The 21,041-nt window shown below is 39.8% G+C and overlaps 1 protein-coding gene across 1 annotated transcript in view; it reads right to left on the minus strand.

Moving 5' to 3' along the window:
• The window catches only part of spon1b (spondin 1b), a 99,333-nt gene that overhangs the window by 15,300 nt on the left and 62,992 nt on the right, over window positions 1–21,041 (minus strand). The window contains exons 7-10 of the mRNA XM_086028986.1: window positions 8,399–8,463; window positions 5,062–5,263; window positions 2,972–3,112; window positions 2,527–2,602 (exon numbers count right to left, since the gene is read on the minus strand). Coding sequence (XP_085885112.1) covers window positions 2,527–2,602; window positions 2,972–3,112; window positions 5,062–5,263; window positions 8,399–8,463 — 484 coding nt within the window. The remainder of the gene's footprint in view (window positions 1–2,526; window positions 2,603–2,971; window positions 3,113–5,061; window positions 5,264–8,398; window positions 8,464–21,041) is intronic.

Genomic DNA, 21,041 nt, shown 5'->3' on the forward strand with positions numbered 1-21,041 from the left:
TTTAAAATTTAAATAACGAACAATTTAAAATAAAAATAGAATAGAGACAACAACAGGCTGAATGGTATACTTACGTTACATTACACAACGCCCCCCCTCCACCACCCGGAAGCCAAGATGCCTCCGTCGCGTAACGCTGATAAATGTGTCCATATAAATCAACGAATAAAATTGTGCGCTTACTGCACATCATTTCCACTGAGCTACCATGGTAATATTTATCTTACATTCACACATGTAGAATTACAAGAAAGTTACGGTAAAGTTAGGACTGTATGTGAATTTGGGGGCATTCACTAGAGCGCCTCATCCAAACAGTCACTCGAATCAAAGAGTGTGACCGGACACAGTGATAGGGAACAACGTGGCTTCAGTAGCACTCCAATCCATTCCACAGAGCTCAACAACTCGCTCAATCCCGGCGCGTACACGACCACAAAGCAGCTAACGGCTAACAGACTCCAAACGTCTCTCATTAGGACCCTTTAGCTGTCCAACAATATGTCCAACATAAATCAACGTAAAGAAAGGACCCATTAACTGCGCGAAACACACAAGTTAAACGGTAAACCAATGCCTGGATAAACGAAGCACTCATGAGAAATTTACAACAGGTATATCAGAAGGACTGGGGGGGGGGACCAAAGTTTAGTTCCGCCTTGGTGCAAAATGTATTTATTATTAAATAACTACAATGCAAACTTTAACAGAATAAAAAAATAAAATACTTCTACCTTCAACAAGTGTTTCAGAACAAAAGTCAAGAGAGTCAAACCAAAAAAAGCAATGTAACGAAAAATATAAATAATGTTTTGAAAATAAAGTCAGTAGTTCAAATAGTGTAAACAATACAATGTAAAAACCTTTAACAGTAGAAAAAATAAAATACTACAACAACTATTGTTGATTTTTTTGGGCTGAAAAGCCTCTGCCAGAGTACGTTGTCTCTGTGTTCGCGGGGTTGTTCTGGCTCGGGTAGCCCCCCCCACCTCCCTCAACTTCGCTTGCAGCTTGTTGCTCTCTGTAGGGTGAGCTTTTTTCATATGTTTGTGTAAATTTGTGGTGTTACCACAATAGCGGAGCACTTTATTACACAAATCACACTTGGCACTGTCCTTTTCTGTTGTAAAAAAAAAAGTCCACACCGCGCTCCGCTTCTTGTTTGGCTCTGCCATTGCTTTAGGTTCCGGCTGCTCTCACTCTCCCGTCGCCCTCTCTGCAAGGGAGGGGCTAAAAGGACAGATACTCAGAGAGAAGCAGGAGGCGCTGAGTGAGAGAGGGGGGAGGGGCGCTATTTGCGCAGAGAAGCGGCGCTTTGAGGAAATCGGTGGAGGAGCGAAGTATCGATCACAGGACAATACAGTGGTATTGATCCGATCCCAGTATTGCTTGGTATCGATAATATCGATATTTGGATTGATCCGCCCACCCCTACTACCCACTTGAGCCAGTGTAAATTCTCTAAATTAATGTGGACAATACTACAAGATAAGATAACTTTAAACTCACCAAAACGGTCGTAGATCGATTAAATAAGTCTTTTATTTATCGCCGACCATGTAGAATGTCTCCAAAAGTATTTGTGTATTTGGTCGTAATTATCTCTTTGTTGTCTCCGCACCGTACGTGTGTGTAAGACCACAGGCACGGCAAGTAGATGTACTGATAGTCAAATTGTCTTTTCATCATACTATTTTAATTACTTACTCAACAAAATATTAGGATTTAACTGTTTAAATTATCCATGCATTTTAATAGCGTTAAGGATTTATCTTTATGTTTCTTTATGTGAAATGATATACAGGTAATAATGTGTTAATAATTTCACATATAAGTCGCTCCGGAGTATAAGTCGCACCCCAGGCCAAACTATGAGACACACGACTTTTAGTCCGGAAAATACGGTAGGTTTTTATTGTCATGGCTTGTTTTTTTGTCCTGCCCTGCTCGTGAGGTGTTTTTGTGTCTTGTGTCTTCCAATCAGCTCCCTTAGCCTCTCGTGTCTTGTCCAGATGTTCCTCGTTGTCACATCAGTTGCCTTGTATATTAGTTCCATGGTTTCGTACAGTGTTTGTTGGATCGTTGTCATTGTCATGTTGTTTTGTTCTCTCATAGTGGTATGTTTTGTTTTGTTTCCTGGTATTTCCCACAGTACCTCTGCTAGTGTTTTTGTTAATAAATTTTGTTCAGTACATGCTGCCTCCATGCACCCATAACACCTTATCCGTACAATCAGTCAAATTATTTTTTTCCCAAATTGCCTATTATGTTATGACACTTTATTAGGATTGTACACTATTTGTTGACTGAGTGGTTTAGCACAATGCTGATGGAAACAATATTGGAAGTAAAAAAAGCACATCATATTGCAGAGGTAGTAGCCTCCCTGCTTTGTGGTTTGCCCCACACCACAAACTTGAGGGTTTAACAGCTCACTAAAGATTTTTAGGGCTATGAGCCACAATTCACCAAAAAAGGTTAAAGTCTCCTCTTCTCTCCAATGTAGGAGTTTGTGTTAATATTTACCTTTCTCCGTTTCCTCCTGACCAATGTCTGCTACAATGTCATCAATGCTGTCTGGCACCACATTACACTGCTCACCCTGTGTAAAAACAAGGACACAAGGGATTCAACATGCATAATACCCCCATATATCCAACACATAATTAAATCTAAATGTCATGCAATTGATTTCAAATGATGCACATTTGTGATGTATGTGTAACAATACCCTGTGATTGGATCAATCCAACATATTCCACAAAACAATGTGAATTACGAGATCTGCGTAAGGACAACTAATATGATTTCATTAATGTCATGATTGTTTTTGCACATTAAATGTCCACTGTGTCTTTGTATACACACATTCCTGCTACCACGGATCCTTTTGAATTATTAGGACTTAAGTTAAACAATATCAGCAAAAATGTTATTCACTGTCTAAGTAAAATCAGAAATTTTTTTTTACCTTTCTGGCAATACGCTCCACCACTACCTTGGCCACAGGGGTAATCGCCCCACCCTCAGGGTCATAGAAGGGGCTCTGAGGGTGATCCAAACTGGTTAAAGGTCGAATTTTCTCCTGGGGATTGATGGGCTTGTTTGGTGACTAAAAAGAAAAGCAAAAAAGAAAGCGGGTCATCAATCCCCAATGAACCTGTACAACCAAATGTTTTTGCTTGTCCTTAATTGATGTGTGAAATGAATGAATTTGAAAAGTGTATAGTGGTGCCTTGAGATAAAAGTGACCCGACTTACGAGATTTTTGAGACACAAGTCATCATTCGGCCCATTTTTGCATTGACTTACGAGCTCAAACTTGAGATAAAAGCACGATATGGTGGCAGTGAACTCTATTCAACGCCACAAAATGCAGCAGTTTGATGAATATGGAACAATTCATCAAAACAGAGGCTTAAAGCTGTTTAAAGCTGACACCAAAACATAAAACTAAATTACAAGTGCACTTTTTAATTCTTTGCATTCAATTTAATTTAGTAATTGTTTTTTTATAAAGTATACTATGACGGTTTTTCCTTCTAATCCGAATCGGAATCCATTTTCATTGCTATTGTCAGTGTCATTACAACTAGGATTTTTCTTTCCTGGTGGTGCAAAATGAAACATAAATGGTAATAATCAAAGTAAAAACAAAACTTCTTTTTGCAGGGGTGTGTGTGTATGCGCGTGTGTTTCTTGCAACAGATTTATGGCATCTGTATTCATTTGAATGGGGAAAGTTGATTTGTTAGTTAGGATCAAGGTCATGAACGAATTTAACTCATAACTCAAGGAAGCACTTTATTATATTATTATATTATATTTCCATACTGGTAGATAATTAACTATCTGCACGGTGATATAAACAAACACACATAGTACCTTAAAATAACACGAATGCAAAGAAAATGTACTTTTTTTTGTTTTTTTTACAAAGTTTTTGGAGAAACAACTGAGTGTAGCAGTTTTCTAAATTTAATTCCACAGCATCTTGCTTTGAAATACTCACAGACATATATTTTGTCATATTCTGTACACAGAAGTAGATTCCAAAATATTGATGTTTTTAAAAAGTGCTCGATAAAAACTACTATAAAGTTGTGATTTAAAAGCTATATAGCTGTAAACTATGGTGTGTCCAAAAGTGTCCTATGGTGTGGAACGTGGGGATGAAAAAGGTGTAGCACATTGGACTCTTTACAATATTGTCCTGTGAAAGTTTAATGTCAATACAGCTGTCTCATACACATGCACACTCGGGATGTATAAAAGCCACAGATAGCATTTATGGATGTACTACAAGGATCTTCAATAGTTATTGTGAATTCTTAGCAATAACTGATCTCATGAGAAGTTGCTGTGTTGTATGTACACTATACACTATATCAATATCAATGTGTTGTATTACATCAGTGTCACACTTAAAGTGTGGCAGCTGCCAAACCGGACCACAGATAGTATTTGTGGTTGCTTTAGTCTTTGTTTGATGTATTCAAAAGGTCTGTGAGGTGGCAACTTATGTGAAGTAGCAGTTAGTAGCAGTATTTGAAGATAATGGGAGTTCATTGAGGAGCCGTGGCTATCTAGCGTACATCCAAGCTTTGTGCCTTGGTATACTAAACGATATTTGAAAACAGTACATTGTAACATCTTCCATGGTTCATGGGAGACATTAGAGAGTAAACTCACAACTTATTTACAGTAAAGCACAGTTACTGTTTGGTGTAATAACACACTGAAACACAAACAGCGCGCTTGATCTCTCTCTCTCTCTCTCTCTCTCTCTCTCTCTCGGCTCTCTCTCTCACTGTATGTTTATTATTGTAGTTTGCTGAGTAATACAACCACGGTGCAAATATATACCTAAACGGAAGCTAATCAAACTACCGGAAACATTTCTTAATATGACTAAGTAGTGATAGAATATGACAAGAATATTCCACTGCACTCCAATTATCCATTTGGTTGTTGATTCTTTTATGTGTTCACAGCAGCAAGTATCTAATCTATACAGTTGTAAAAGTAAAGTCAAGTAAAATTGTAATTCAATTAAATTACTTCATATGTGATACCACCGTCAGTGCCAGCATCCCAGGGAATAAGGTCTGTCACCAGCCGCTGCACCCAGCCACATTCCTTGGTGCATAAGTCCTCTCCTGACAGCCCCACATTCCAGTCAGGACTGGGCCCAAGCATGGTGAGGAAGGACATCAGGTGGCGGGTCTGGTCAACAGAGAACTCAGCAGAGGGAGCTGCTCGTCTGTGGTGAAATGAGGAGGAAATTTAAAAAAAATATGACTATATGCTACTTGCACCCAAACATTTTATTTACCACTCAGTTAAAGAAACAGGGGTCTCAGATCGGGTCTTGTCGGTGGCGCTCATTTGTGAATTAGTTTTAGTGGAAAAATAGTGACACAAAAAGAAAATACTTTGGCCTCTGTTGCGCCATGACTGTTTTGATTTTGGATTCCCACCGCGTTTCCATGCCGCCCCATCACAGATTGTCTGATAAGATTATTTTTGGAGCCGTTATGAGAGTCAGCCCCGGCCTACGATTCTCGGGAGTAGTGTTACATGGGATACTGGTACCAGTACTATACTGTGAATTTTCGGCATCAAAAATAGCTTGAGTAATTGACTCATTTGCCAATTTGGTAACAGAAAGTAGTCTGAGCTTGTTGTAAAAGCAAGTGCATCATCATTTTCCTGCTGGGGCAATGGTGTTTGTGAATCTGGTAGACGCGCTATGCCTCACTGGGCGTTCCTGCCGCGCCTATCAGCATATATGCAAATCAGGTTAAAAAAAGTAGATAACACTGAAGAAAATGTACTTGCTTGTCAGTTGCACATGATAAACATGTGTTACACCAACACACATTTTTTTATTCTTGAGGAAAACACTATGTTCCATTTAAGTAAAACTAAAGGATCTTTTTTTCACTGTTGATTTTATACTTGCAAAAATTAGGTTTAACTCTGTGCGCAGGTGGTGTAACGTGATTTTGGTGGATTTGAGGCGCAGGCAGACAAATTCGGCGCTCCGCAGATGTGTATGGTGGACGTCCTGGTATTCCATTCTTAAATACAAACCCAGCGTGGCACAATCCCTCTGAATCACTATAGTAAGGAATTCATTGAATGGATATACCCTCATTATCATCTTAAACATATTTTAATAGCAACCCAGTCACTATTCGAGGGGTCATACTCGGACGCAGGCTCGGGGGTGCAAGGTGGTCTACAATTGCCTAAATCACACGCGCCGCCAACAGCATCATCCGCAAGGGGAGATCTTGTAGTTCACCTGCCAATATCATGCGAGCACCCCACTGAGTCTATTTGTGTTTCCGCAACATCAAGCACGGCTTACTACGCCTCCGACCACCCTGATTTTGATGCAAATGAGGGATGTCACTAGGATTGGCCGGGAAAAGACTACTTCTATCCCATAACAGTGCACAACGGTGCAAACTTCACGAATGCTTACAGTTAGATTTCACTTTGCGCTAGACTTAAGCTTGGTACAAAAATAGGGCCCTCAGAGTCGAGGATAGAGTACCTTATTAACCAATAATTTTTAACAGGTAACTTGGAATGCCATGGAATCACCATGGAATATAAGAACTGACTAAAACAGTTGATCTCACCTGAAAGACAAATCCGATTACTAACTGATAATTAAAGAGACACTTGGATGAGCTTAACATTGGCACTTATACAATAGGTTTGCATGTAAAAATGACATCAGTACTAAAATCCTCCCCCCAAAAGACTCTGCAGTGATTGAAGGGCTTTTTTGTGATAAGATTTACACAAATTGCCTTGCCCCTTTTTGGGGCGTGGCTTATGTTATGTTTTCAGTGTCAGCAGTCTACCTCACGGGAGGGAGCCAAGCGTGGTAATATTGCTCGCTTTGTCAGTTCTGTTGTCTAAAACGGCGACGGATCGCCATCAAAATGCAAATGTAAATTGCTACTCTTGTCCACTTCAACCTGTGAAAGTATAAAAGTGTTCTGCACAATAGTTTGGATTTATTGACATCAAACATGAGCTCATCATGATCACCTCCACAAACTCAAAAATACTGTGGCGATAGCTTCTCCACTTACAAGACAAGAGCATGAATGCACACACGAACCCCGACTGGTTATATTTCGGACATTTAGCGACGCTAAAGTCGTGTCAACTCTCAGGAGACAGACAGAGTCTGGCAGTGGGCAGCAGCCAGCCATCTCTGGGCAGCAGCCAGCCATCAGGCGAGCATGAATCTTTATCCCCACCCCTTCCCTCCCCGGCTAACAGTAGGATAACGGCACAGCTAATGGCAACAACTAGCTTCAGGGTGTTAAAACGAATGGCGGTAGCACAACAACATTAGCTCCTTACTGTCCGTCCAGTCTGCGTCTTCATGTCGCGGCACTGCATCCCAAGCAGTCGTGTGCGTTGTCCGACACCGCTTACAGCCGCCAGCTTTGGCATGAGAGTGAGTGGGCGTCGATTTCAGAGAAAGACCTTATTGAACACTGGGGCGGTCTTGAACGTGCGCATCGCGGCGTGGCATGTGCTTTTAGTCGGGCTGCTTCGGGAGCGCCAATGTTCAGCGAACAAAAAGTTCCAGCGAGGAGGCCGACTCCACAGCCGAGTGTGGCCGCATTGGAACGTACCGTTTTGGCTGTTACGTTCCAAATTAGTCAGCGTGTTATAGGTCGATAAACGGGGGCCATTCCTCATCCAAATATATGTGCACGTCCACTCATTCCCACTTCAGCCTCTATAAATATCTTGACTGGTGTTAAATGCCTCGCCCGTCCTAATCGAGATCAGCAAAGTAGCAGTGTTTTTTTTTGTTTTTTTGTTTTAAGCAAAGAAGCAGTGTGCGCTCATCCCAGCTGAAATCTATGTAGCTCTGCTCACTTCCACATTTCCTTATTCTCATATAAATCAGCCACGGAGAGGTTAATCCTTTTGATATGTTGAAGTGGTCATTAGTAAGGATGTCCACATACATTTTGGTGCCAATGATTTCCAATGGAGAGTTTGTAATCTGTCCCTCCAGTGACTCTGACCGAACAAGGATGGATAGGGGGTGCGGCCATTTGCCTCATTAACAAGAGGCGTTATTCACGGAGTCACTTATTTCCTAATTTCTCCCAAATGTATTGATAAAATAGCAAATGAGAACTCTTTTCTTTTTCCTGATAAAAAAATATGAACTTGTTAGTGAAAACATGGCCATCCCAATCCAAGTATCCCTTTAACGTATTTTTGTGTGTAATTCTATCAACTACTTCTAACAATGCTAAGTTAATTTCACACCTTTGCTAGACAGTAATTTCAATCATCTCTCAGGTGCCTCTGTGCACTGGCGAATGTGATAGAGTGTAATACTTACAGGTTGAGTGGCTGCCACGCTGGCCACTGAGCTTTGGTTTTAATTACAGTCAGAACTTCATCGCCCTAGTCAGAAAGGACAAAAAAGAATCAATTTAATTCAGTGACACAAACAAGGCCAAACTCGTTCAACAGACACATTTAATGTAATAGGATCATGTTGAATATTAACATTATAATAGCCATCATTCCACTGATGAACTTCACCGTGCAAGACCCAGGACATGAAAGCAGAAATAATTGACACAACACATTGGGCCCTATTTTCATTGCGGGTATAAGTCTAAGCGCAAAGCGCATGGGTGGAGTTTTTCTTTCTTTTGGCACTTTACAACGGTAAAAATGGGTGTAATAGGGCATTTGAGCCTTTGTGCGCCATTGTGGGCTAGATGGTAGCGTTTTCCCGGCCAATCTTCATTGTATCCATAATTTGAATCAAAATTAGGGCGGTATGGAGATCACCCCGAGTATGCCGTGCTTGACATGTGGAACAGGAAACTAGACTCTATGGAATTTGTGAATGACACTGGCACGTAAACTACAATATCTCACGTAAACTACAATATCTCCCTGTTAGAATGATGTATACGGGCCTGTGTGTAACTGGTAATTGGAGATCGCTTTACACCTCATGAATGTGCGTCCATATATGACCCTTCCTGCCCTCAATAGTGGCAAGGTTGCCATTAAAGGATTTTGAAGATGATAATGATTATAATTTGTTCAATGAATTAATTTATACAATTCTTAAGAGGGATTCTCCCTTGTAATTTCATATTTATGAATGAAATGCCATGAGGTCCGAAATCGCGTTAGGCCACTTGCGCTGCAAAATAGACCTTTAAGCCAATCTGAAATTTTGTCTACTTTTTACCAACTTGCGAGACGCGCAGGGGTACGAGGCAGAAACGCCCAGTGAGGCGTAGGGTGTCAACCTGATTCACAAACATGCTGAACTACACCTTTGCCCTGGCATAAAAATGATGATACACCCGTTTTTACACCGAGCGGAGACTACTCTGTGTCAGTAAATTAGCAGGTGCATCGGGGGTTGGCCTATGATACATAGTAATGATCAGGATCGTTATCAGGCTTCTCAAGAGCTTGCTGATGAGCTGATCATTTTAACAGGTGTGTTACAGCAGGGAGAGATGGAAAACCTGCAGGACAGGTGCCCTCGAGGACCGGAGTTGGTGACCCCTGCTTTAAATGATCAATTTACTCTGTGATTTGATCATAATCTTATAATAGAATGAGATTGAAAACAAACGCGTGTGATAGTTGAACTGAGTGGGTGGTTGAACTGTCAATGCAAGATGAAAACGTGTTTAAGAGTCAATGTATATCTTGTCATCAAGAAAGCTTTGGGGCTCTGCGGCTTCTCTGACCTCACGTGTCAGATCATCTTCTCAACACATCAGTGCACTCACAGAAGGACAAATCCAGACAGATACACAGTATGTAATGAAGGTTGGGGCTAAGAAATACATGGCCTAAAGGTCAATGTATGCAGGAAAAGCATAGCCTATTTTACAAAACGAAATACACTGTGAGCCAAAAAAGAAAACGCTAAATTCTATCATTTGATTGCCCGGTAGTGTGTGTGTGTGTGTGCCAGCGGGTGTCACATCATCTTTTTGTATAATGTATACTGTTGAGCAGGGGTGTCCAAACCTTTTGCCAAGAGGGCCAGATATGGTGAGGTGAAAATGCGGGGGGCCGACCATTTAGCCTGACATTCTTTTTTACATGGAACACCAATAAATCCAAGCACATTTTAGCAAACCAGTCTACCTTTTGTTTTTGACTTTATTTAAATTCCAAGATCCTTAATTCATTCACTGCCATTGATAAAATTTGTGCTTTCACAGTCCAGCCATCCAATCCCAGAAATAAAATTTTTCAAACGTTAGGGTAAAAGAGGGGCTGAAAATGTCTGGCAGTGAATGAGTTAAACATGTCTTTTGGTCCATTTGAAACATGAAATATGACTGTTACATAAATGTTCACTGAACTGGAAAACAGGGAAATAATTAAAAGTATTCACCAGTGCAAATTACATTTAAAACATTAATAACAACTCGCAATTAAATGTTCTCTTAACATTTTAATTCTATGACAGGGAAATATGTAAAATATACATATATGTCATATTCACCAGTAGAGGCCGGAGTTAGTTTGGAACATGGCATATTGTTGAAAATAAGTGTTCAGAGAAATTTTTGATTTAAAAACAGGAAAATAGGTAGCAGCCGTCCTGCAAATGAGGCAGACACAGTTGTGTACTTCAGTGAAAAATAGTTCAATTTCCACCTTCCCATAACACTAGAATTACGAGAGCAGTCATTTTAACTGTTTTCAAAATTTGATGGTTAGGAAAGTGAACTGATAACACGTGAAATCTGAAAAATAAAAGAATGAAATCGAAACCTTCTGAATGCAGTGTACAACTGAAGAGAAACTGTCATTTCATTGAATTATGAAAAGTCATGCTTTTTTAAACAGCATATCATCGATGTCCTGTGAAAAACACTTATCTCCAATTTTGGAAACTTTTTTAATTTTCATTTTAATGCAATGTCTGTAACGCGGAAACATGATTCATGTAAAAATAAGAAAAGGAAAAAAAATGGAGATAAGTGTTTTTCACATGACAGCGACGATATTATCCTTTCCTATGTGTTATGAGCTTGTCTATGTCCGTCATCTCTCTGAATCTGGGTAATTTTTCAAGTAAAGTGCATCATAAAAACTTGCTCCAGTGTTAAAACACTTGGGAAATAAAAGGTGCTGACATTTATTTGGGATGTTGCGATTTTGGCTCTGGATGACAGATAACTGATCAGAACTGCTGTCTAGACCCATTCCTTTTCGGGAACAATTTGATAAGGAAGCAAAACCGATTATGTGCTCTGAAGATTCTTTTCTGGAGTGTGAAACAATGTCATTGGCTCTGGTGTTGAATTCTATCACATTTAAATTGTTTAAAACAGCATATTAAACAACCTGACATTCTACTACTGATGTTTTGTTCAGTAACAAAATTATACAGCCTATATATCAAGATCAAAAAGCCACTCAATAAAAGTGAGGGCCAAATTCACTAAAGAGTGGGTTTTGCGTAGTGTTGAGTGGTAAAAATGGAGCAAACAAAACAATTGGCTCCAGCACGTCCACAACCCTTGTGAGGATAAGCTGTTTGGATAATGTATGAATGAAATAAGAAAACATAAAAGGGAACATTAAGGCAATTTACTAAATAAAAATAGAAACAATATGAAGGCAACTTTTGTTTTCTCTGCTTTGATTTTGAATGTTGTTGTGTTTGTAAATGCTTGTAGGTGTTGTGTCTTTGCTTGTGTGAAGCACATTGAGTTGAAATGAAATGTGCTATAAAAGTAAAAGGTACCTTGCCTTGTCTTGCCTACTTGGGGAATAATAGATAGCATAAAATGGATTTTAAAAAAAGTTGTGGGGAAATGCCAGCAAAACATACACTTAAGTCAATTTTTATATTGCAAAAAAGAGCCATAAGAATAATTAGTAGAAAACCATATGGTATTACATTTCGCAGGGGGTTGGAGTTGATCGCAGCTGACTTAGAGCAAAAGCAGGGTACACGCTAGACCGGTCACCTGTCCGTCACAGGGCTCTTCATCCTTGAAAAACTGTGGTTTCACCTTCCAAATGAAAATTTAATTGGAATGACAAACATACATTTCCCTGTATGTATGTTCCCTCTCTCTCTGTTTTTTGAGAGACATCCGGTGGTCTTGTCTGTTCCTCCATGCTCTTCTGACTATCCTTTGCTCTCTGCAGGAGAATTCATTGGTAGACTTCAGCTTTCCTTCTTCCTTCCATCTCTTATTTCTTTCTCTTTTCTTTATTAAATATTCTTTGGATTTCACTGGGCGGCACGGTGGTCGACTGGTTAGCACGTCCGCCTCACAGTTCAGAGGTCGTGGGTTCGATCCCGGCTCCGGCCTCCCTGTGTGGAGTTTGCATGTTCTCCCCGTGCCTGCGTGGGTTTTCTCCGGGCACTCCGGTTTCCTCCCACATTCCAAAAACATGCATGGTAAGTTGATTGGATACTCTAAAATTGCCCCTAGGTGTGATTGTGAGTGCGGATGTTTGTCTCTGTGTGCCCTGCGATTGGCTGGCAACCAGTTCAGGGTGTCCCCCGCCTACTGCCCGAAGACAGCTGGGATAGGCTCCAGCACGCCCCGCGACCCTTGTGAGGAGAAGCGGTACAGATAATGGATGGATGGATGGATTTCACTGGGTCATTATAACCCTTCGCCTGTACTCTGTCTCTGCTTGGCTTTTTGGCATTTTGGTGTCTTTCCCTTCAAATTAAGATAAAATATGAAATAGAATATTGATAAAATCAGAGAGATCTATGTATGACATATGTATCTATGTATTAAATTATTTAAAACTTACTTTATCCAAAAATAAACATCATATTGTCACTACCGAAACCATTATGTCACAACCGGAACTTATCTGTATGTTTCGGTAGTGACTGTTTCGGTTTTATTTTTCCCTTCAAATTAAGATAAAATATGGAATCGAATATAGTTAAAATCAGAAAGATCTATGTATTACATACATTTAAAAGCAACTAAAATGTGCTATTAAAGTAAATTATTTTTTAAATTGGCAAAAATCTTCTACATTTTTTTTTTTTAATTTAGGAGTTCGAGACTGGGACAGCCACCTCCCAATAGGAAGTGGCATATAACATGAATGTGATTGGCTGATGTTACGTCTGTTCTGTTGTTTTGATGTGAAATGCTATTGTTGATTTAGTACAGTTGGCAGCACGTCGTGTGTTAGATTGGATGACTTTATTAACATAAAACAAGGCAGGTGCATATGTAGAATGTAGTAGAACAATAGATGGTGGACATTAGCTGACAAACTGGAGCGGCAGCCGGCAGTGAAATGACGATTAAGTACTGTTTATCCTCTCTTGTTTCTGTTCCATTTTAATCAGCAATGTTGCTGCAGTGTTAAAAGGCAATGTTAGGAAAGAATCTGCTCAGGTACATACATGTACATTTACAGTTCATAATCGTTCTGTAAATGCAGTAAATATAAAAGTTTTCAACATAGATAGGTGCGGCTTATATAAAGGTCATGTCATGTCATGTCATCTTCCAAACCGCTTATCCTATACAGGGTCGCGGGGAGTTGCTGGAGCCTATCCCAGCCGTCAATGGGCGAAGGCAGACTACACCCCGAACTGGTCACCAGCCAGTCGCAGGGCACACACAGACACCGTCACTGAGCGGGAATCGATCCCACGCTGCCCGCACACAACTCGGGCGTGTGTACCACTACACTATCAGTGGACTCTTATATAAAGGTGCGGGTTATTTAAGTTTTTTTCCCAAATTTTCTAAAAAAAAAAAAAAAAAAAGAGTGTGCGCGGCTTATATAACGGTGCGGCTTATAGCCTTGAAAATACGGTATTTATAATACAATTTTATTTATATAGCGCATTTCACTACAGCTTTAACAAAGCACTTTACATACAACAACAAAATAGCCATAATACAACAAGTGAAATCAATAAATTAACACCTAGCACTATATACAATAGACACCGGAAAACAGTCTCAGGTTGGATCAAAAGCCAGAAAATAGAAATGTGTTTTCAAACCGGTTTTAAAAATGGACAGAGAGGGGGCTTGCCTAACATCCAATGGAAGGTCATTCCAAAGAGGAGGGCCAGCAACAGAAAAGGTTTGATGCCCTCTGAGGCTCCGCTTAGTCCTCGGCACCTCGATCAGAGCCTGGTCCACAGTCCTGAGGCTGCGGGAAGGTGCGTAGGAGTGGAGGAGCTCGGAGAGGTATGCCGGGATGAGGCCATTTAATGACTTAGAAACAGAAGAATCTTAAATTGAACCCTAAAACGTACTGGAAGCCAGTGAAGGGAGGCCAGAATTGGTGTTATGTGCTCCATCTTCCAAGCTCCAGTTAGGAGGCGAGCGGCAGTGTTTTGGACCAACTGGAGACGTTTGAGAGAGTACTGGCCAACTCCAAAAAAAAGTGCATTACAGTAATCCAGCCGAGATGTAACAAAGGCATGGATGACTGTTTCTAAGTGCTGATGAGAAAGGAGGGGCTTTAACATAGCCAGCTGTCTAAGATGAAAGAAGCTGGATCTTACAACAGCGCTGATATGCTGGTCCAATTTAAGATCACTGTCCATTTTAAAACTCAAGTTTGAGACTGTTGGCTTTAGATATGAAGCCAGGGGTCCCAGGTCAACAGGAGGGAGTGTAGAAGAGCCACTGGAACCAAACACCATAACATCTGTTTTCTTTTCGTTGAAGTTGAAGAATTTTAGTGACATCTAGGCTTTGATATCCTCTAGACAGGTCAAAAGTGGTCTTAAGTAGAAAGCGTCTTTTTTTGCTCCGTGGGACATAGATTTGACACTTATCCGCATAGTAGTGGGAGGAAATGCCGTAATTTTGAAGGATGGAAACCAGGGGCAGCAAATACAAAGAGAACAGCAAGGTCCCCAAAATAGAACCCTGTGGAACACAATACGATAGAGGGGCAGAGTGGGACTCAGAGGAACCTAGGCTAATGGAAAAAGTATTGCCAGCCAAATAGCATCTAAACCTAGAGCGCTTCCACTAATGCCCACTTGATGTTGCAAACGAGTCAAACGAATACTGTGGTCTACTGTATCGAATGCTGAAGTCAAATCCAATAAAACAAGACATGCATAGTCTCCAGTGTCATTTGCTAGGAGGATGTCATTAAAAACACGTAACAGGGTTGCTATGCATCTTCTTGAAGCCTGACTGGAAAACCTCCATGACATTATGTTCATCCTAAAATAGTGGTGATGAACTGTAAATTAGCAATGATGGAAGCACGGTTAAAATAATGATCACGAGTGACGGACTGATTGGTGGGATGGATGCTGGTGAATGACAAATTAAGGACTTTAAAATTTACTGACGTCCCCACCAATACGTTTTGGTAACACGAACGGAGTGCAATTAGCTAGTTGTGCCACTTCCACTGAGTAATCCATCCAAAGGAATAAAGGTAAGGCATTTTTTGTTACTGTTTTACATTAAATTATATGAAACACCAAGGTGATTTTTCATAGAAATGTTTACTGTAGTTATCTCTCTATGATCTCTGATCTCTATGTTTCTGTTATGATAGGTTAGTGATGGAGGCTACGATGTGTTCCGACCACCATGTTACATTGGTGATGTAGGAACACAACTCTGTCATACACTGAGGATCCACCCCCGTACTTTTAACTCTTTATCTCATTCGAACAGCCATTGTCTGGACTTTCTTGGGAACTAAATTTATTGTTTCCAATTTTGGTCAGAGATGTTGCAGTGGTTCACTTGCCTGATTTCTCTGCATGTGGCATGGGTTGAGTTCCCACTCAGTGACAGTATGAATGTTTTTTGAATGATTGATTGATTGGTTGTATTGAACATAAAAACAAAAGGATACAAAATAAAAAGTGCAAGGGAAACAAGATCATCGATACATATTTTAGTGAAGCACAGTTTACATGTTCAAAGGGAATAGGAAGAAGTAGAAAAACTTACCTAGTGACCCTCAAAAGGTTTAAACAGTAGAGAAAATAGGTGGGTGGATGTTTTTATTTGTAATCATCTTTGTTTTAAAAACTCATTTATCTGTCTATTACTGGTGGGTTTGCCAGATTTAAAATTATTGCTGCTACGTATTGGTATAATTATGTTATAGTTAGTAGAGGAACTGGAATCACCCTGAAAATGCAAGCCAGATTTCTGAACCCCAAAACCAACTGCTGCATTCCAGTTACTTAACTACTTTAAAAACTACTGCGTTGAGTAAAAAAAATGCCCTAGAAGAAGTTAAAAAATGTGCATACTAAAAAGAGAAAACATTAAAGTGACATAAGAAGTCAAAAGAGAAATTATGTGAGGAAACATTTCGTGGAAGCGGGAGCAGGTGAATTGAGAGGAGACAATGTGGGAGAAAGTTGCAGTAATTGCTTTGACATTGTGCTGAGCTAAGATTTAACTCAGTTAAGAAGAGTCATGAATTCCATGCCCTCGGCCCTGTCACGAGAGTAAAGTCATTTCATGAAGGGAGTTTTGTTTATAACCACTTAAAAAAAGAGGGAGGACACACTGCAGCCACATTTCACAGTTGTACATAGAAAAAATTACGTGCACTGGTGCGAGCAGCTTTAAAGAGACAATGTGTAGAATGTTTTGATTTTTCAATGACCATTCTTTTTAAAAAAACACTATTCATTTCAACAATATGCAAAAAAAATATGCTAAATCATATCAGCGTAATTATTTTTTTGTAATTGCAAGTGAAGTAATCTTTCATCATTAGTGATGTTAGAGTCTGTGTTGAGGCTTCGAAATGTGTGCCGAGTAATCAGCAAAAATCCAGGTGACGTGTGGTTTGATGACGTAATCGACGTTAGAATCTTTCCGAAGTATCGTACCACGTGACTGATTCAGGATGTGGTCTACTGGTTTGACGTGTGAACTAGTGATGGGCTAAATGAAGCGGGGCTTCGGAGCGTGTCTCGGTCAAAAGTGGGGTCTATTCCTAAAATCGGGTCTCAAAAAAATCACGTGACCGAAGCCTTGGTTTGTGTGGAGGCTTTCATTGGTTCATTCAATGTCTCGTTACCTCCTAACACAAAAGAAGACTCGGTTTGTGTGGATGACACCATTGGATCATTCAACGTATCGCTGCCTCATAACACTGGAGACCTTGCGCCTCTTTGCAAGTGTTGTCTGCGTTTGTAGTGATCTTAAAGTTAGATGGCGAGTGCTACGGATACTCGAAGGAGACACAATTGGCGAATGTAGTTCTTAAGCATCATGTGAAACAAATACAATGCACTTACTTCATGAGTTGAGGGAAAACTAGAAGTTGTTTGTGATGACATTTTTCTTACACCTCTGCTGAAGAAACTGTTGGTAGCCTTGCGGCTTGTGGCCCCGTTGTGCGTGTGCTTCAAAATGCATGTGCTTCCATTGTAGGTTGTTGCATTCTATTAGTTGACAATTGTATGGCACTGAATTCTACACATTGTCCTTTTAAGGTCTGAAGACTAACAAGAAGGGTGGCAGAAGAAATATATCTGTTTCAGGGTTTGGGCTGATGTAGTTTGGTCAGGATGACCTGGCATGACATGTTTATCATTCCAGAAAGACATTTAAAACAACTTGGAAAGAAGCTGAACTATCCAGTCAGAGGTGTTTACAGTAACACATTAGAGTGATATTTTAGAATGATTATACCAGCTAAACATCACTCTCTCCAGCCTTTCATTTTAAAACAATAGTGGATTTTTTTTCAGGTCTTCTCAGTTAAATAAAGGGGCCATTGGTTGTGTAGTTCTTATATGCAGCTGGTGTGAAATCAATTTCTACTCGTTGCTCTATTCACAATCACCGAATGACTAACTAGTTTTCTTCCAAAGTCAGTTAGGTTAGGACTCAGCACCCCTTGGTATAGGAAAACTAAGATGTTTAATGTTTAATGGCCAGCTGCCCGCAATTCTTGCTCACATTGTAAGGTGTGTCATCACTAGGGTTGCCAACTCGCTGAAAAATAAATAAGGGACACCTGATCGGCAGGGACGGCCGACTTGACTGCCTTCAACCTTTCCTGCTTTACTGAAGAACATTCATTCTGTAATTTATGAACAGCTCAATGCCACATTATGTGGAGACAGCCTATTTTTATCCATTTATATTTCCTCTGAGATCTTGCTGCAGTGAGGACCGGTTTGTCTTTGACAACTGCAGTGTAAAACGCTGAGCAATATATCATAGTTGAGGCTCAAAATGAGCTCACCTTTTAATCAGTTCAGCAGAACATTTGTTTCACATTTGTCCACTTACTCTTCATGAAATACAAAAATAATTATTTTTTTTACAGTTTTTGCTTTTTACTGTATTTATTGTTAAAGTGTAGTATATTGACTCCCTTACAGTAAAAATTATGCATATCTGTTTGAACTTGTAATAAATGTCAGGCTGTGTGTGTGTATCCTTTATCTATTATTCATCAGTGTATTACTTTTATGTATTATCTATTTAAAGTACTTGTCGATCAATTTTACTTGTTTATTCCACCCCAAAAATATTATATGTTTGTCACTGCATATTCCCATATTAACCTTGATCAGAGGGTTAAAAAAAATCATTCGTTACATATCATATCTATCTCTGGTGTTGCTTGGTGGACACCAAATTTGTCTAGGGTTCCCCTAGTTTTGTTGTGCCATGTATTCCATATGTGTCAACCACTGATAGCATGTTACTTGAGGTCAGTCAGTCCACCATGGGCTATGGAAAATGTGCGCCGGCAAACAGTGCAGTGCACTTGCAAGACATTTTCTCTCACTTTTCACACCCATGTGTTTTCTGCTTTCCAGTCCTCGTATTTTTGCAACCGTTTTTTTCGGAGTAGTGCTGCTGCCTGTCGCATTGCTGCTCATAGGTGTGTCACTGTCATCCATGCTGCTTTGTTGTCTTCCACTATCTACTTTGGCAAGCAATATTATGGGGACGACCCAGGACACCTAATACACAATCTATGACCCCTGTACGATGTAAGTCGCGCATGCGCAGAAGGTCGGCCATCTTTGATCGACCAAGTAGACCAAATGCCTATATAATTCCTGTGAAACCAGCGGTGAAGTTATCAAAAAATTCTATATAATACATATTACGTACTAATAGATTGTTATGAAATTCCCTCCCATCTAATATATTTTTTGGGCCGGGACCACGTGGGTCGATTGAATATGCCGGACGGAAACCGGGGATGGAGGGTCGCTGCCCAGCTCTTGTAGTAGTAGTAGGAGTAGTACTAGTAGCAGTAGTAGTAGAGTACAGAGACATTAAATATGGCACAGTGAAACAAAATAGCAAACAGGTAATGAATAACACTTTGATAAAATGGAACATTTTAGAAGGACAAAGAAGAGACTAAAAACAAAACAAGCCGCTAAAATAGTAGATAGTATGATATGTTCCAAATAGAGCTCTCTTTTTGTTGTTTTTGTTGTTGCTGATAGAATGCATAGTTCGGTGTATGTTGCTTGTGTGCTAAGTTTTTAATTCTCGTTTTATGGAAAATATGATTGGATGCTGGTTTTGATACATTCTTTTATTTTGATTTGAAAAATATTAATATTTTATATTTTTATCTTAGAATATTTAGAGCAAATTAACAGAGTTTTACTAATGAACATATAGAGACGTTAGAACATGTTTTTTTGATTCTATGTACACCAAAATGTTAAGTGTGTTAAGCTTCATTGAGAAGTGTTTTGTTTAATTTTGCTAGATATTGATTAAAAAAATATGATGGATGGGAATAGTAGCCTACTGTGGTTAGTTGCACGGAAAATAAAAGTTTAAAACACTTTTGTACTTGAGCAAGACGATATCAAGCAAAGATGGCTGACCTTCTGCGCATGCGTAAGTTATATCGTGCAGGGTTCACAGATAGTATATTGACAACCTCGACCAATAAGATAAGTGGATTCTGTATCCTCATACGTATCAATGGACTCTCAGCTCATTGCTCAGAGAGCAGGGGAGTTTCTAGGACCGTTAGCGTAAGTTGTCATATAAAGGGAACTGTTGTTCAGTAATTCCATTGACATTTAACACTCTTTTTGTACTCTCACAATATTACGGGACAAAGTGCGTTCCTTTACAACTCAATACTGGACGCGTACTTATATTTCCAAATACGGTCTGATTCAGTTTTTCAAAGGACGGTTGGTAGTCATCACTAGATCAGTATATCATTGGCTGGTAATCCGTTGTCCTTAGTATACTATTATGGTTCAACTGTGGGGAGAACTTTGAGCTTCCTTCGTATACTATAATGGTTTCACTGTGGGCAGTACATTGAGCTACTTCCTTAGAGACCAATGGTAATTACCTTGTCACAGACCTTCCTTGGTGTGCTGAACACGGTGGGATGATGGACACAAACTATAACTGGCTTCTGAGTACTTAATGAAGAGGGATGGGGACATGTGTCAAGAAGCTGTCATGCTGTAAATGCCAATCCACATATCAGTACTGAGGTTGAGATAGGGGTCTTATAACTTACCAAATTTCAGGATGACAGGAAAAGTCATAAAATATGAGTTCACAAATGTAGAGCTAATAGGGAAGCTCTCTGTAAGGTTTAGTAAAGGCTGGAAACAAGTCACTTCGCATTGCTGTATGCGAGGCAAAATTTGCACTTTGCTTCCCATGAAAAGACATTGAATAGCAAAATTGAGAATCACAGATTTTGACGTTTTTACACGGAGATCGAAGACAGTCGCAAAAACAGGATTATCTGATAAGATTATTTTTGGAGCCATTACGAGAGTCGGCCCCAAACTACGATTGTTGGGAGGGGAGATTCGGGGCTAAAATAGGGCCGATTATCCTGCCGTGTGAACCAGGCTTTAGCTACACTTATGACATGCATCATTCTCACAAAGAGATGATCAGGAAATATGGGGAATCTATGTTAATTGTTAAGATACTATAACCTAAGATTAGCATGCAATCATGAAACACCGGAATTAAATGCCTGGGTGATCGAGTACACTTTGA

Source organism: Filicampus tigris, chromosome 4 (genome assembly GCF_054856515.1).
Source record: "Filicampus tigris isolate MCC_2025a chromosome 4, RoL_Ftig_1.0, whole genome shotgun sequence".
NCBI classification, from domain to species: domain Eukaryota; kingdom Metazoa; phylum Chordata; class Actinopteri; order Syngnathiformes; family Syngnathidae; genus Filicampus; species Filicampus tigris.